General features: G+C 43.4%; 1 protein-coding gene across 1 annotated transcript in view; it reads left to right on the top strand.

The window, feature by feature from the left end:
• The window catches only part of GRIN3A (glutamate ionotropic receptor NMDA type subunit 3A), a 149,345-nt gene extending 140,041 nt beyond the window's left edge, over positions 1-9,304 (top strand). Inside the window, exons 7-9 of the mRNA XM_059926515.1 lie at positions 2,927-3,091; positions 4,416-4,492; positions 8,965-9,304. Coding sequence (XP_059782498.1) covers positions 2,927-3,091; positions 4,416-4,492; positions 8,965-9,304 — 582 coding nt within the window. The remainder of the gene's footprint in view (positions 1-2,926; positions 3,092-4,415; positions 4,493-8,964) is intronic.
• The last annotated feature ends 7,482 nt before the right edge of the window (positions 9,305-16,786 follow it).

The following is a 16,786-nucleotide window of genomic DNA, read 5'->3' as shown; positions in this document are numbered from 1 at the left end:
ATCTTATCACTGAGACCCAGACACAGTATAAACATTTTCATTGGTGCCCAAAGGCAGATTATAGTGGATTTTCTATTCAGATGGTGAGTTCTGAATAAAATTTTTTGCAAGTTGTAACAGGGAATAGTAAGAGTTCAGATAGCAAGGGGTACCTGTGAATGGTGTTCGCTTGAAGGCAGTGTGGGCTTTGGCATCAGACAATCCTGGATCCATAGCCTGGCTTCCCCATTTATTAGCTTGTATGATCTTGGGTATGGTAGTTAATGACCCTCAGTTTCCTCAAATGTAAAATAGGGATAATAATACTTAACTTACAATGTTATTATAAGATCATAATATGCATATATGGTGTCTGACACACAGATGTCCAATTAAAAAAAAACAGCAACTACTTCTATTAGTCTATTAACATGTGGATGTAAACAACAGAAATTTAAGAAAGAAATGTATAAAATAAACTGAATACAGCCTCTTTGTTATTGGGATAATAAGAGGAAAATGAGACTAATTACTGTTATGCACAAAAAAACAGAGGGAACACCATGCTTTTAAAAGCAGGATGATTCACTGTAAGTTACATTTTTCTTCTTCATCTTGGCAGCACCGTATAAGAAAGCAACACCGGTCTGTTTAGTGTTTTGCTGAGTGTTTGATGCTGTTAGTGTTAAAGTCCAAAATTAATTCCCCCAGTTCATTCTTCATCCACAGCAGTAGTAATTGAATCCTTCTGTAATAGCCGTGTCCTGTACACATTACAACAGGCCCAGGCCAAGGGCTGTTTTCAAACACATTTGTGTATACTTTCTGGAGGTCAGGTTGGTCACCACTTGTACAGAGATGTCTCAGGAAAAGCCCTCGTACCCGAGTAGCCTTCAGGGCCCGATACACCTCTCACATTTCCTAGACCAGCATTTCTTGTTCCCTAAGGCTGGGCTTCCTCCTTCATTCTCAGGTGTCTGCTAGTTTTCCTGCCTGTGTCCCAGTCTCCTAAACCTGGTGCATACTCTATGCCCCTGCTCACCTCTAGTCTTTTCTTCTTCAGGGATCCTAGTACCCATCTTTGGTCCAGAGCCACTGCCAGAAGTAGTGTCATGGAGGAAAAGAGATTCCATGACCCAGGCTCCCTCAAAGACTGAAATCTCCAAGCTCTGCCTCTGAGTCTGGGCCCCCAGATAGACTTCCTGGCATACCACGTAGGTCTAGCCATATCTGAGCCATCCCGAATGGCTGCTTCTCCAGGACTGGGGGTAGAGGTGGGGAGAATGAAAGAAAGGAAGACCCCATCAAGAGGATGGGAGGATCACTCATGTCAGTCAAATGAGGTGGTTAAGAGTGTAGGCTCTGGAGCCAGACTACCTGGGTGTGAACTCCAGCTCTGACCTTTACTAGTTATGTGACCTTGGACAAGTCACTTAATACTTTTGTTCCTAAGTTTCCTCACCTGTAAAATGGAGATGGTAACAGTACCTCTCTCATAGGTCCTTAGGAAGATTAAGCAAGTTGCTACATTGATAAAGAGCTCAGAACTGTGCCTTCCACATATTAAGTGCTAAATAATTGTTGATGATGATGGTGACCAAAAGCCTCCAGCAAAGGAATGACACCTAGGCTCCTTAGCATTGGCTTGTATGATCTTGGGTGAGGTGCTTAATCTAGGCTTGCCTAGCGCGGGCCTGTTTCTCCCTCAGGACACAGGCCTTCTGCACCCTACCCCTGAACACAGCTCTCTGTTTCACAAGCCCCCAGATCACTGTGCTGGAAGTTCATGTCTTTGTTACATTCTTTGTTTCTGCTTCCCTCAGCTTAGAGTGCTACTTTCCCACCCGAGCCTCCACATTGTACCTCCCTTACTTTAAGTCTTATCTCATGAGCCAGCTTCTCTGCAAAACCCAGGAGGCGTGGATCAATTTATCATGGGGTATAAATGTTTGCTTCATCCCTAGATTCGAGCTGATTGAAGGCAGGGACATAACCCTCCTATCTTCACCCCCCGGTACTTGGGAGAGTGCCTGGCACATAGTAGGCACTCAAGGCATCAAATGTCTTTCTTTCTGCATGATTGACTGGTCATCGATGTCAGTGACTGGATGATATCTATTTCATAAGGACTTCGTGTAAATCATTTAGCAGAGTGCCTGTCACAGGTGTTAAAGTTATTATATTTATGGCTGTTGCTGCTCTTTTGTTGTAGAGTAGAAAGAGCCCAGGCTTTGGAGCTAAACAAACATTGACTTATAGACCAGCTTTTTCACTTAAATGCTGCAGGAACTTCAGTTTCCTCAACTATAAATTGCAGTTATCATACCTATCTTGGCGCAAAAAAAAAAAGTAAGCAATCAACAAATAGGTCCCTTCTCTTTCTCCTCTGTGGCTGTCTAATTTTGTGACCTGGCTCAATTTCCTTCACTTCTCTGGCCCAGGTTCCTCACCTTTAAAATAAGGACATTCAACTAGATGATCTCCATGTTTCCTGTCAGATCTAAATGTCAAAATTATTGAACTCATCATCTTTTCCCCTTAAATCTACTCATTCTCTGTCCCTGAGAGAGATTCTTTCCTTGATAACTATTTAATGTTTTAATATATTAAACTGTTTCAATTTTCAGTCTCTCTCGATGTCTATCTCTCTGTGTCTCTCTTGAGACCATAGGGTGGTCCAGACGCAGGGCCTCTGCACGACTCCAGAAATCATTCATACAATAGGACTGTATGTGAGTAGCACCCCAGGAATTGTGCCCTGCAGCAGCCCTCAGTCCTGGATGGATTCCCTTCACAGTGTAGTTTAGTGATGCCTGCGGAGCATGTAGAGGAAGAGTCTCCAGCTTTCCTTGGGTCCAGCAAAAAAGAATCTGCACCTAAGAGTGAACAATTTTGGGACCAGATGGAGCGTCACATTCATGGCCTTTCCTTTCCTGTTCTGCCACAGACTTTGCAAATGGGCATCGAACACTTCTCTGGACTCTTCGTGCTGCTGTGCATTGGATTTGGTCTCTCCATCTTGACCACCATCGGTGAGCACATAGTGTACAGGCTGCTGCTCCCACGCATCAAGGACAAATCTAGGCTGCAATACTGGCTCCACACCAGTCAGGTGAGTGCCACAGGCATCTTCCTCCAATATTCCTAAACGTCAGAATTCCCAGTAATCGGAGAATCCAGGGCCCCAAGTCAGACTGACAAATGACAGGTTACCAAGAGAACCAGGGTGTGTAGACACTCTCAACGTACAAGATGGAGTTCCCTCTATCCCATTAATTCACTTGCCCCTTAAATTAAGCTATCCCATAATGCTCGTGCCTTTCATATAACCCTCCACTGTTGCTCAGAGTGGAAGCAATAGCGTCGCTTTTAACCTGGCTTCTCTTAGTGACAGTCTGAAGAGATGGTGTGAAAGATCTGTTTCCTATAGACTCTTTTCTTGCCAAAATTGAAACCCATTAAATGAGCTTGAAGTCCATTTCCCTTTAGATGAACCTACCAGCCCCTGTTCTCACTGCATTTCAATGGTCCAGAGCTTTGAAGTCCACTGGTGCCAAGGCCAAGCTCATAGGATCAAAGTTCCTTCATGTAATCCAGACACCTACACACTCACAGAGAGAACTGAAAATGTCAGGCAGACCACCATTCAAGCGTATGATGGAAACTGGCACTGAGAGCCGAAATGTACTCCGAAGGCTTCTTACTGATGAAGGAGCTCTAGCAAAGGCAGCAGTTCCCCCCTGAGCGCGGTGTCGGGCGAGGCCGGAGGAGCCATCCTGACCTCCCGACGGACTCCCTCCTACTTCCCAGTGCACTATCGCAGCCTCTCAGTAATGAGGCTGCCAGTTCTGCCATCTTTGCCCCCTGCATTGTTATGCTGACTCTCTGCTTTGTTAACACAGTACTTTTTTTCTAGATAGGTCACTATCATTGGTTTGGTTACATGTGAACCCTGTTGTTCCTACTTTCATCCTAGGACCTATTTGGTCTCCTAAGGAGGACTCTGCAGACAACTGATCCTCTCCATTGTATGTTAGCATGATTAATTTAATTAATCAGGAGTTCTTACCTTCTTTGTTTTGGCTGTTAAGAAGTCAGACTTAAGTTTTTGACTCACCTTTAGTGATTGTACCAGGCCCTTTGCCACGCATTGGTTATGATAACTCTTCTTTATATCACATACCTTTTTACAACTCAGAGTATTTCTAAGCTTCCCATCAAATTACTTTTCTTTCCTCCAGGTAGAATAATAACATAATTAGAATTTTTGCTCTCTTGAGATTTGGGACTGAATATTGATCTTTTTTCCGGCATCACTGTTAAGTTGTTTAAAGAGGCCTAGGTTTGTAGTGAAGAGATTAAATCTCAGGGGGTACTTTGTCCCCTGGTTGTGTGTTTCTAACAGTCTCTGTGTGTGAATCTGTTCTTTCTGCCAGAGATTACATAGAGCACTAAACACATCATTCGTAGAGGAAAAGCGGCAGCGCTTCAAGACTAAGCGTGTGGAAAAGAGGTAAGAAGAGGCCGGTTCCAGGTGTCATGTATGTTTGTTAAAAGTTTAGAGATGTAACTGAGACTTCATGCTCAAAAGGGAAATTATGTATAATGAATCAAATCAGGACCAAGTTGTTGATAAACACCATCAGTAAAAATATGTGGTCTCAAATAGAAATAGAACAGACAAAATAAAAAACATACCTGTACATACATGGACACTGAAATGCAGTAGAAGCAATATATGTTGTGGTTTAAGTGCTGGTTTGATCTCTAAGGTCAAGCATCTGGATCCAAATACTGACTCTGACACTCACAATATGTGTAGTCTTGGGCAAGTCCTTTATTTAACCTCTCTATGCCCCAATTTCCTCATTCGTGAAAATGAGATAGAGTACCTACTTTCTAGAGATGCTATAAGAATTCAATGAGATAACACATCTAAAGCCCTGAAAACAAAGCTATTTTAGCTATTATTGTGTACAATATACAAGTTAGACTTAATTCATAAGTACCACAGGCAATTTCATGCAATATTGCCCTTTTGGCATGTTTCCACTCCCCACTCCTTTCCAGCACTCCTAGGAATATTTGAAATATGCAACAGACGTGTTCTGTTTAACCCATTTCCCGGCACTGTTACTACAAACTCCCCAGAAAAGAGCATCTCATTAATAGGAAGTAACAAGCATTAAATGCATAGTTGACATTTGAAAATTGAAACTCTGTACCTTCCCCACATCCAGCCTGTGGAAGACTGTTGCCTCATTCATGGTGGCTAAAGATGTTAGAAGTATTTGGGTCTAGTACCTGGCTGGCCTCTGTTTCATGCTGCCTAAGACAGCCTCCTTGTTCTTTCTTATGTCCAGAGGCCTCGGTTTACAGCATTTCCTCCAAGCAACTCTGTCATCTATGGCAGATCCTCAGCTCCAAGCATGGCTTTTTGGGTAATCTTAAAACCTGACACTCACACTTCCTATTCACAATAGAGGACAAGGAAAAGGGGGTGGAAAACATGATTCTTTTTCATTGTTTTTACCTCCTCAGGGAATGCTGCAGTCCCCTTCTCTGCAATTTGCATCGAGCTTGTCAGAATCATTTCTGTTATCTCTTAAAGCCTCTCTTCCCAGGCAGCGAGCACACCCCCCTCTCCCTCAGGGTCTGTGGTGTTCCTGTATCACACTGCGGCCCCATCAGCAGCAAGCTGCCTACTAATCAGGTCACAGCTGTTCTATGTCGTGTTACATATATTTTTTCTATGATTATTTTTAACATAAATTTTTAACGAGAGAGGAACACAAGAAGACATAGCAGCAAAGACACCATCTCATAATAACAAAGCATTTGTTTTCCAGCCATAACAGAAACAGGGAGCTGCCAGTGATCCCATTTCCAACTGTGAGATGACTCCTATTCACATTTCTCTCACCTAAATTCAGAACCAAATGCATCTTTCACTCAGCTTATCCATTTTTGTTGGCAGATTCCCTTCTGAAATCCCTTATTTTGAGAAGGAGCTAAGGCAACACACACTCATGGCTTATTGGGCCCATGTTTCCTGTGGTACCTCCCTACAACCCAACACCCACCTATAACCTTTCAAACGCAGTGAGTGTTTGAGGGCTCACAGCTGTCACATCTCTTCTGAATGGTCTAGTGGAGTATTGAAACTCAGCGTTACAAAATTGTCCTGTGAAAGCTTTTTAGTGTTAACTTCAGTTAACTCACTGGTCGCCTTACACTCTAAGGCTGAGGAAAGCTTACAAACCACAGTCAAAGCACTGTAGAGGCCAACAATATAACACGTTTATTTCTTCCAATTAGACACCATATCTGGCATTCAGCACCTATCACCTTGCATTCGTAGGTGGCTCAGAGCCGCATGTCAATTATCAGAGCACTTGTGATGCTACCACCTAGAGTATGTCATGGAAGCCAGCTTTTGCTTATTCTTCTATATTATATTCCCAGATATATGTACAAAGCTCTGGAGAAAACCAGATTGGTTATTCCTATTTGCCTGATTTCTGAGGTTGCCTGGACATTCCAGGAAAATGTGTTGATGCCTAACTCCCAGGTTTTCCCCACTATGAATCATTCCATGATGCTAGAGTTAGGTCCGTTGGCTCAAAAACTCTCTCCCTCTTTTTTCTTTGGAAGAATATCTATGCAAATACCTTTATCTGCTGCAACTTGACATCCCTCCCCTATGTTTCATATTTATGGAGTGAATAAAATAATAGATAAATGAATGAATTACTAACATACGGGTTTGAGGAAAGGCCTGGGGAAATTATGGGCCATGGTATGAAAAGATTTTGCTCCTTTTTTATTTAAAGCAGAGGGGAAAAGTAGATATTGCAAAAGACTATATATATAGTCCTTAGTTTATTCAACATGTGATTTCATGTAAATTTTGGTCTGTTCTTCATTCCACTGGGTTTCCAATACACCTCCTCTTTTCTCTTTCCTCTCACCTCAAGATATACAAAAATTGTAAACCATATATTTGCAAATAACACATGCCACAAACAAGATTGTTTTGAAATTATTCAAACTCAATAGGAAAAGATTTGAAGGAAGAATTAAAGGGAACTGTAAGGCTAGAAGGAAAATTATAACCACACCTTTGACCCAGTGTAAAGACAATGGAGCTGTAAGTGAGCTCATTATAGAACTTTTACCCAGCCCAGGACACAGGAAAGCTGGGCTGTGGTGCTCCCTGCTCATTTATATGGGACTTAAACCATGAGAAATGTTAAAGAACTGCAGAGTGGTTTGGAATGTGTTTGTGTGTTTTAATGGCTCGGAGCACGTATCAATCAGTTTTTGCTGTGTGAGAAATTATCTCAGTTCATAACGTTTTAAACAACAGTGAGTTGCTTATGAATCTATGTGTCAGCTGTGCAGGCTACTGATTTGGGCCAAACTTGGCTGATCGCAGTCACATTTGCTCCTGTGTCTACAGCCAGCTAGGGGAAAGGAGGGAGAAGCAGAGGGCTGGCTGGTCTAGCATGGCCTCAGCTGGTTAACCGGGAAGACTGGGGACTCTCTCCAATGGTCTGTTATCAACCAACAGACTAGTCTGGACTGGTTCCACTGTAGCAGTAGGGTTCTGAGAGAGGCAGTGGAAGTGTGCAAGACTTGGAACCACCACCTGCCACTTCTGCCACTTTCTATTGGCCAGAACAAGTCATGAGACCAGGCCAAATTCAAGGGGGAGGGAAAGAAGACTTTCCCCTGGAATCCCCCTTGATAAGGGTGAGTTGCTAAGTCACACTGCAGAGGGATATGGATGAAAGGAAGAACGAAGGATTATGACCGATTTTGCAATCTACCACAGGGCAAAATGAAACAGGATCACCCTAGTTAAGTCCTTGTGTTTTTGTTCTTATCCATATAACTGAATCAACACAATTATTTCTCCCTCTTCCCTTCCCCTGCAGGTCCTTCCCTTCTCCTCCTGGTTAGTAAGAGTCCAGGAATAAAGTCTTGATTCAGTTACATGGATGGGAACAAAGACACAAGGACTGAATAGAGTGTTTCTATTTTGTTTTGCCCTGTGGTAGATTGCAAAAGTGGTCATAATCCTCCTCGGCCTCCTCCTCCTCCTTCTCCTTCAACAAGGCTAGAAGAAATTAGCAGCCACGTGCTTAGGGCTCTAATCTGTTCTTATAGCAAGAAGCTCTTCTCATTGCATCTGTCAAAGTGTATTTCAGAAACCAGACCCCCTCTTCCTGTGCCTGGTCAGCAATAACTCTTTTGCTGTCTACAGCCATCTCAAGGATGGTGGTAGGTGGCTCGACACGAGCCTGAAAGAGGATTATGAATCTATTTCAATTTGACTTTCATTATTCCAGCAAGAACTTGAGGCTTTCTTGGGTCGTTTTTTTTTTAAGCTTCAGACCTCAGCTGTCATTCTCAACTCACAAAGTCTCCCTATAATGGGACACTTTTGGCTGAAACCTGCAGCTTGTATGCTTTTATTCTCCTCAAACTCAACTAGTAAACATCAGGGTTGTCCTGCGGGGCTAAGGATGAGTCATATTAGAGTATCTAGCAGCAGGACCATGCTTAGAGTCCAACAGCTGAATAAACAGAATCTCATTTCTACCAAAGCATCATCTTCATAGCCATAGACTGTTTCAAGTCAGTGCAGATTTCTGAGCCTCACTGGCAGGAAGAGAACAGAAAAGCATCTAAGGTTCTTCATAAAAGAATGTGCCATACCCTGGTCCATCAGCCCTCCAGGTAAAACACCCATTCAAGTTTCAGGACAGCATGAGACTTGATGAACCATTGAACTTCAGTTGAAAAGAATTGCATTGGCTCCTTTTATTCCCCTGACACTCCAGCAGGCAGTCTGTCCATGGTTTTGTGACTCCATCTCCATCTGCGTACCCAGTTCCATATTACTCACAAGGAAGTAGATAAAAGATGGGGAGAGCTGCAGAGTAGAAAGTCGATCTAAAGTGTCTCTTGGTTTCCTAGGTCCAATGTGGGACCCTGTCAGCTCACTGTGTGGAATATGTCCAATCTGAGTCATGACAATCGACGAAAATATACCTTCAGTGATGAGGGGGGACAAAACCAGCTGAGCCTCCGGACCTACCAAGACATCCCTCTCTCACCAAGAAGAAGAGAGCTTCCTGCCTCGCTGACCACCAATGGGAAAGCAGACTCCCTAAATGGGGCTCGGAACTCAGTGATGCAGGAGCTCTCAGAGCTGGAGAAGCAGATTCAGGTGATCCAGCAAGAGCTGCAGCTGGCTGTGAGCAGGAAAACGGAGCTGGAAGAGTACCAAAGGACAAATCGGACTTGTGAGCCCTAAGTGGCCACGCTGCTCTCTTTTCTCAGTTCCTGGCCTTCCTCTGAGCCCTTAAGACACTTTGTAATGCTCTTTTGTAACTACTGACCAAGGTGGGGGGAAGCTGAGGTCTGGGTCTTCTTAGAGGTCAAGTCTGCTCTCTCTAGCCTGCAAAGCAGCAGCCAGTCTTCTCAAGCTCATTCCTAGGTCTCCAGGGTAGGAGTCTTTTTCAGAGAAGGAATCTTACATTAGTCAGAAGTAAACACCTTGTGAGGGATCTGTGAAGAACCAGACAACCCCAGCTCCTGTTAAATCTTTTCACCTGGTGCCACAGTAACATTTCTGGTTTTTAGCCCTTTCTCTGCACTATCAACAAGAGATAAAATTGTTACTCATACCTGTGTCTTACTGGGTTGTTGGTTTTAATCTTAGTATAGAGCGGGATTATTCAGGGTTGTGACTTTTGCTATAACTCCCCAGTGTAGATTTGTTCCTCCAGTCTGAATGGGGAGCCAGGGAAGAGCTAGAGAAACTTAGGACGGGAAGGTGGGTACTTAGAAAAATTAACTGAACTCATTCACATCATAGCAGGCCAAGGATTGATTGGATCAGGCAAGAGCCATGTTTTTGAAAGGGTCCTGGATCTCCAACATCATCCTAACATTTAGTAGGAACATGTTTACGTGCCACTATGAAAGGGAACAGGGATGTGGTGAGCGGAAAGAGCACAGGCAGAAGAGGCATTAAAATGTATCCCATGCTTTTCAAACAAAAGCTCTGGGCCAGAAAAGCAATTTGGCTAAGGAATGAATAGGCCCACACTTCTAATCTAATTAAGCATCTCCACTTCAGTGTGTGCCTTTCATAAAGGAAAGAGAGAAAAGCAAGGCAAGGATGTGGCCTTAGGATGAAACTGGAATATTCCTGCTAATTGCCTGCACACGACATGTCAGCTGGCACTGTGAGTTAAGGGAAGATGTTCTGCAAGCCATATATTTGGCTATTTTCAGATCAACAGTCACCTATGTCTTAGCTGTAGGAATCCCGGAAGTGAACTTCAAGCCTGTGAACACCACAAGCTTAAACATTCAGGAATGTGCCCTGTGCTTTTCATACCTATATGGATCACTAGCAAGTCAGTCTTGCAGCCTCACACCCCCTCATCTGTGAGAAACTGTGAACAGGAACTGGTCCCTCTGATTCTCCCCCAAACCCCATCTAACGCCTCCAAGAGATTGATATGAGTAAGCTGTTTCCCCTCTGCCTAGGTATCCTTTTCCAGTGTGCATAGGCTTGGACACGCAGAAAGGGAAAGGAATACGTGAACTATAGAACTTCAGTTCTCAGTCGCCTAGGAACTCGTTAGGATGCTGACTGCTAGGGCTCTTCTCCCAAAGGATGAGATGGGAAAGGGGGTGGATGTGGGCTCAGAAACCTGTCACCAACACTCCCAGGTGACTGACATGTGGTCTAAAAATTACTCTTCAGGAAACATTGTTCTAGAAATTTGGCTGCTCCAGGCATGGGGAGAATTGAGAAGAGCCTTTTTCAGAGTTTCTCAAAAGGCTTCAGCACACACCTGATGATTCACTGTCCACACAGCCACACCCACCCCAGGACACCATGTAGGACTAGACTTCCTTGTCTATCAATTAATTGCTTTATCTTCTCAGTTGCTTATCATCTTTGCTCCGCTCCAATCAGTTTGAAGGCCTACAAAGAGTGCTCAGCTCTGTGCCAAGCACCGTGCTCTGTAAGCTGCAGATCATTGGGAAGGCTCCTCAACCACAAAATTTCTTCCCCTACTTTTGGATGCAGTCCCTGCATTTCCACCAAGAGCTGCCTGGTCCCCCAAGGAAAGATAACACTTTAAGCTGCAATTAGATAACACTCTACCAATTAGCTGTCTGAGAAAACCCTGGGGGGGGATATAGGCTTAGAGATTCTGATGAGGGAGGTGGACGGGTTCTAAAGTTAGACTTCATCAACCTCACAGATGAAACAGTTCAACAATGAGGGAACAGTGATCCCTGGAAACAGAAAGGACAGCTCTGCTTTGAAATGCCCATTCTCCCATGTTCTCACCCCAGACACAAAAGGAGGTTTGCAACTGCCTTTGGAAGATTATGCCCCTTAGCCATCCCCGCCCATCTGCAACAGCTAAGGATGCTCTAGAGACTCTGCCATCATGCTCTGCACCCCTAACCTGTGCGCAGCCTGGGAGGCTGACGTATACGTGTACCTCAACTCACGTAACAACCATGCTCCTAATATTGTACCTGGACATTTTTTATAACGCAGCTCTGATTCTGACTGTATTTGAGAAGTTGGCTACTTAAAGGAACCCAGAGGTGAATTCTTTTGTAAAGAATCCTTTTGTAATGCAATTAATTATCCCTTAATGTATTTGTTTTGTAAGTTTGGATTTTTGTACATCAGGTTTACCTTAAGCTTCTCTACGGAGGCATTCTGAGCAGTGGTGATAACATGCCAGACCACCCTGCCTACCCACAAAAAAGTAGACGACCAGAGCATGGCTCCTCGAATATCTTCTGAGGAACTACTTGGCCAAAACTGCGGCCAGGATGTGGCCAGAAGCAGCAGGAGCTGAAAGCAGGCTTACTGCCGTCAGCATTGCTTGAAATGCCTCCATGTTCTGGACAAAGAAAAACAAAGCATAATCGCTTGTGTTGAAATGATGTAGTCTTCATGTTAAGTAGGAATGGTAATTGAACAGTGTTTTGCAATTTGTGAAACAGTGTGTTGTGTTTTGTAAAAAGAGTTCATGAAATGGTGGGTCCTTTGAAAACCTTCCTTCCTTTTCTGTTCCACCTCTGTTCTCTCAACTCCCCTCAGGCTCAAGAAACACAAAGATCAGAAGTCTTCAGGTGGAGGGTGGTTTTCTGGTAAAGAAGAAAGAGATAAGGGATGCTACCTTGCCTCCTACTGTGGGCTTCTCTTTCATGAGATCAGGAAGACCTCCATTTTTTTTTTTAATTTTTATTTTTGGCTGTGTTGGGTTTTCGTTGCTGTGCGCGGGCTTTCTCTAGTTGCGGCGAGCGGAGGCTACTCTTCGTTGCGGTGCGCCGGTTTGTCATTGCGGTGGCTTCTCTTGTTGTGGAGCACGGGCTCTAGGCGCACGGACTTCAGTAGTTGTGGCTCGCGGGCTCTAGAGAGCAGGCTCAGTAGTTGTGGCGCACGGGCTTAGCTGCTCTGCGGCATGTGGGATCTTCCCGGACCAGGGCTCGAACCTGTGTCCCCTGCATTGGCAGGCGGATTCTTAACCACTGAGCCACCAGGGAAGCCCAAGACCTCCATTTTTTTCCAAGCTCTGATGCTAGGAAATCAGGTGCATGACAAGTCCACTATCACACCCCCCAACCCTGTTTTCCAAGGGGGAATTCCTGGCGCAGGAAGCATATAATAAAGTAGGACTGGGCAAGTTGGAACAGATAGGGCTGTTGGTTCATGTAAATAAAGAAAATAAGGGCCCCAGAGTGTGGCTGCCCAAGGTGGAGGAGCAGGGGGATCCCTCCAACAATTGAAGACAGGTTGGAAGAATGACTGGGACAGACAAGTGAGGCAGCCACAGGGACCCAATCAGTCGAGGTCTTTAAGGTGCCTGGAGGTGACTCTCCATTATCCACGGATCTTGCTGTTGCACAAACCTTATATGCGAGCTGCTGCTTCTGTGCCAACCAGCTAAGCGGTAAGTGGCGCAGCTGCTGAGCAGGACAGAGCTGTCATCTGGGCAACAGACTTCTCGGTGATGGTGCTGGGTCTGTTAGAGCCTTGGAGCTAGTGACCACTTCCTCAGTACAGATGAAGACTTAAGGGGAAAGAAACTACTAGTCTCTCCTCCTCCCAACTCATATATTTGATAGGCAAACCAGAAAATCCATCCAGTCTTCAGAAGGAACTACTTTCTAGTCATCAAAACCACTTCACTCTGCAGTGTTTACTTATTCCTTTCTTCACCCACCCACACCCATCTAATCCAGGATTCCCTCATGCTTTAAGTTTAGTTCCTAATCATTTTATGAAAATAACATACCTATAAGTATTTTCTTAAGGTTTGTAAAGAGTGTTTGCATTGTGTCTTCACTTTAATGTGTTTGCAATCACTCCGCTCCAGGAAGAACTGAAATGCTGTCTTGTGAGCATGAGGTGAACAGGCTGTTTTGCTCCAGCCACTTTTCTTGTACAACCACGTGGATGGACTACATGTCCTCAGGCCTTTTCCATTTTCAGTTTCTATGACTGTGGAATAAATGTTGAGATAAAAACTTCACTTCCAGATGTACTGCTGGCATTGTCTTTGGGGACTCAAATGTTGACATGATACCAGCCCCTTCCTAACAGGAGACCCAGTGATGCTGTGACTTATGCTTATTTCTTTGGTATAGTCCAAAGCGACACAAAACGTGCTGAGCAAACTCAGAGCCCTGGCATCATGCAGTTAAACTGAAATAGCTTCGTCTGACACATTCTAGGAAAAGCCACACTATTAAGAGATCTCTGAAAAACTCTGCTCCAACCACCCTCATTTAGTAATTCAACAAACATTTGTTAAAGAATTTATATTTATGTGCCAAGTGCTGGAGACCATCATAAGATGGGCATGGTCTTTAACCTCAGGGACCTTCTCATCTGTCCTCTTCACAACCTGTAAACTGATAATACTATATATAATAGCTGACATTGATTGAGCATCTATTTTAGTAACTGTGATCTCATTTAATCTCCATTAAAATTCCATGAGATTGGTACTCTAGACCTAGTCTAGAGTAGATAAACTGGACCTGTAGTTTATAGATGGAAAGTCCCACAGCTAATAATAGTGGCAGAGATTCATATGCAAGCAGTGCAATTCCAGAACAACCAGACTATCAACCAGACTATGTTGTCAGAACACTGATTATTTCCTTACAACTTCCCCTTCTTCCTCTAACCCTCCCCCTCTCTAGTCTTTCTGCCATACTGCCTCCTGCCCATGCCTCAGCCTGGTCCCCAGCTCCACAGAAAGCTCACATGGTAATTGCACCTGCCATGGTCCACTGAACTCCACACTGTAGCCCTTGAGTAGCACGGAAATACTGTTTCAGGCATCTCTTTTTGCTTTCTAGTCCAACCAAGAACTGGTGCAAACACAGCTGCAAATCACTCAGCAGTCCTGTAGTCTCAGGCATTTTGCGATTAGCTGCTGGCAAACTTGCTGTCATGAATGTGCTAGCTGGATGGATGCATTCTTCCCACACAATCTTTTGGCATATACCCAAATCAAATCCTACAAAAATATAGACCTACTATAACCTAGTTCAACCACCAACTTACCCAAGTCTGTTGTGCATCATTCAGTCATTCATTTTTTAGATGCTTATTCTGAGCCAGGCATTGGGCTGGCTGCTGGAGATAGAAAGACATAAAGCAGATTCTGATCCCATGGAGCTCAGTCTAGTGGGGAGACACAAACTGGGAAAATAATGTGGCATGTACTCTGATAAAGAAATGCACATTGGGTACTACGGGAGCAAAAAAGACACTTTTTCCCTTTTTCCTGTGTGTGTGTGTGTGTGTGTGTGTGTGTGTATGTAGTGTGCAGTGGAGAAATCGAGTGGAGGGTAATAGGCATCCCAGGTTAAAAAAAAAACAAACCAGCACGTGCAGTTCTGGAGTTGGGAAACTATGCCAATCAAGGCACTTAGGAACATCAAATAGTTCAATATGACAGAAACATAAAGCACAAGGTGGGTAGCAAGCTATCAGGCCCAGAAAGAGAAAAGTAGAGGCAAGATCACTGTGCTAAATTGGATTTGTATCCCAAAGACTATAGGAATCATTCAAGGATTTTAAGCTGAAAACGGATTTGAGAAAAGATCGGGATCCTCACCACTAGGTGGGCGTGGCTGTCATTCACATGCACTTGTTCGCAGGGCAGTGAGCAAATGAGGCTAACCGTTTGATGTTCTGGAACGACTTGGCCATGGCATCATTTAACAGGGGCAGGTGGACTTAGAGACAGACAGACACAGATAAACACACATGGCCTAGATTCCAAAGAAAATGTCAGTCTTGTTTTTCCTAGAAACAGAAAGAAAATGTAGAAGAAAGAAAAATTGACCTCTCAATTTCTTTATTTGCAAAATGCTGTTTTGAGCATTTACTAGGTGCCAAGCTCTGGGCTAAATCTTTTGTTTATGTTGTCTCATTTCATCCTCAAAACAATCCTACAAAGTAGTTATTATTTTATAGATGAAGAATCTGAAATAGAGAGAGCTGAAGTAACTTGCTAAGCAGCTGGGCCATACTCACCCAAGTCTGACTTCGTGAGAAATACGTTTAGCATAGTGCCTGGAATCACAATAAGCACTCCACACATGCATAAATGGGTTGCGTGAGCAAGGAGAAATCTAAGATCCTTTTGGTTCAATTCTACGCTAGAACAAAATGCTATGGGAACTCTCATTAAACAAGGGAATAAAACGTAGTCCTAGGGACTTCCCTGGTGGTGCAGTGGTTAAGACTCCACGCTCCCAATGCAGGGGACCCGGGTTTGATCCCTAGTCAGGGAACTAGATCCCACATGCATGCCACAACCAAGAACCCTCATGCCACAACTAAGACCCGACACAGCTAAATAAATAAAATAAAATTAAATAAATAAATAATTTTTAAAAAAACCAACACAAAAAACCAAGAAATCCCAGTGTAAATTCATATGAGAATGCAGTCGCTAGCAGAAACAGCCAAAGACCTTTGAAAAAGATCCCTAGAGTAGGTAAGAAGGTAAGAGCCAGCTGTTACAGTGGAGGATTACTGGACTGAATGTCAATACTATGACATAGTATGAGTGTGTTTCACGTTTGGTAATTGCAATCATTGTTGCTTTTGTTGTGGTCATCCATGTACAATGCTTGGTGTCAGTCGATTTATCTCTTGTAAAAATAAAATACAGTGTGTGTGTGAAAAAAAAAAAAAAAAAAAAAAAAAAGAAGGTAAGAGCCAAGCCATGCAGTTAAGATATATGCCTTAGAGCACATCAACCCTGATTTTGGTCCAAATTGCCAAGATAATTTCCAAGGTAACAACTAAAGAAAAAAGAATAATAGACCATCTCTACAAGACCTGAAATGTTTAAAAAAAAGTGAGAAAGAGAGACTCTAGTACTTCTACAATAATCTTTGAAACTGGCATTTATAGGCATTACTTTAAAGAAATCCTCAAAAAAATCTCTTATGCATCTAGGGAAGTGATTCTTAACTTTTTTGGTATTGGTAAGTTTCAAAATTCCTTTAAGAAATTTTGATTCTTTAAGGATCTGAAAAAAGCTATGACTAATGTACACACACACAAACAAAATTTCATATACCATTTGTGGGTATTCCTGAAGCCCATTCATTGACCTCTTCTCTAATGAGAAGCCGAGTGCACCAAGTCACCATCGCTTTTGGTCATTACCTAAAAATGACTTTAAGAGCTCCTCCTGTATTGCCTGGACCTGAAGCT

This window comes from Balaenoptera ricei, chromosome 6, assembly GCF_028023285.1.
Source record: "Balaenoptera ricei isolate mBalRic1 chromosome 6, mBalRic1.hap2, whole genome shotgun sequence".
Lineage (NCBI taxonomy): Eukaryota > Metazoa > Chordata > Mammalia > Artiodactyla > Balaenopteridae > Balaenoptera > Balaenoptera ricei.
Note: the sequence above shows the minus strand (reverse complement) of the source record. Positions and strands in the feature narration are given on the sequence as shown.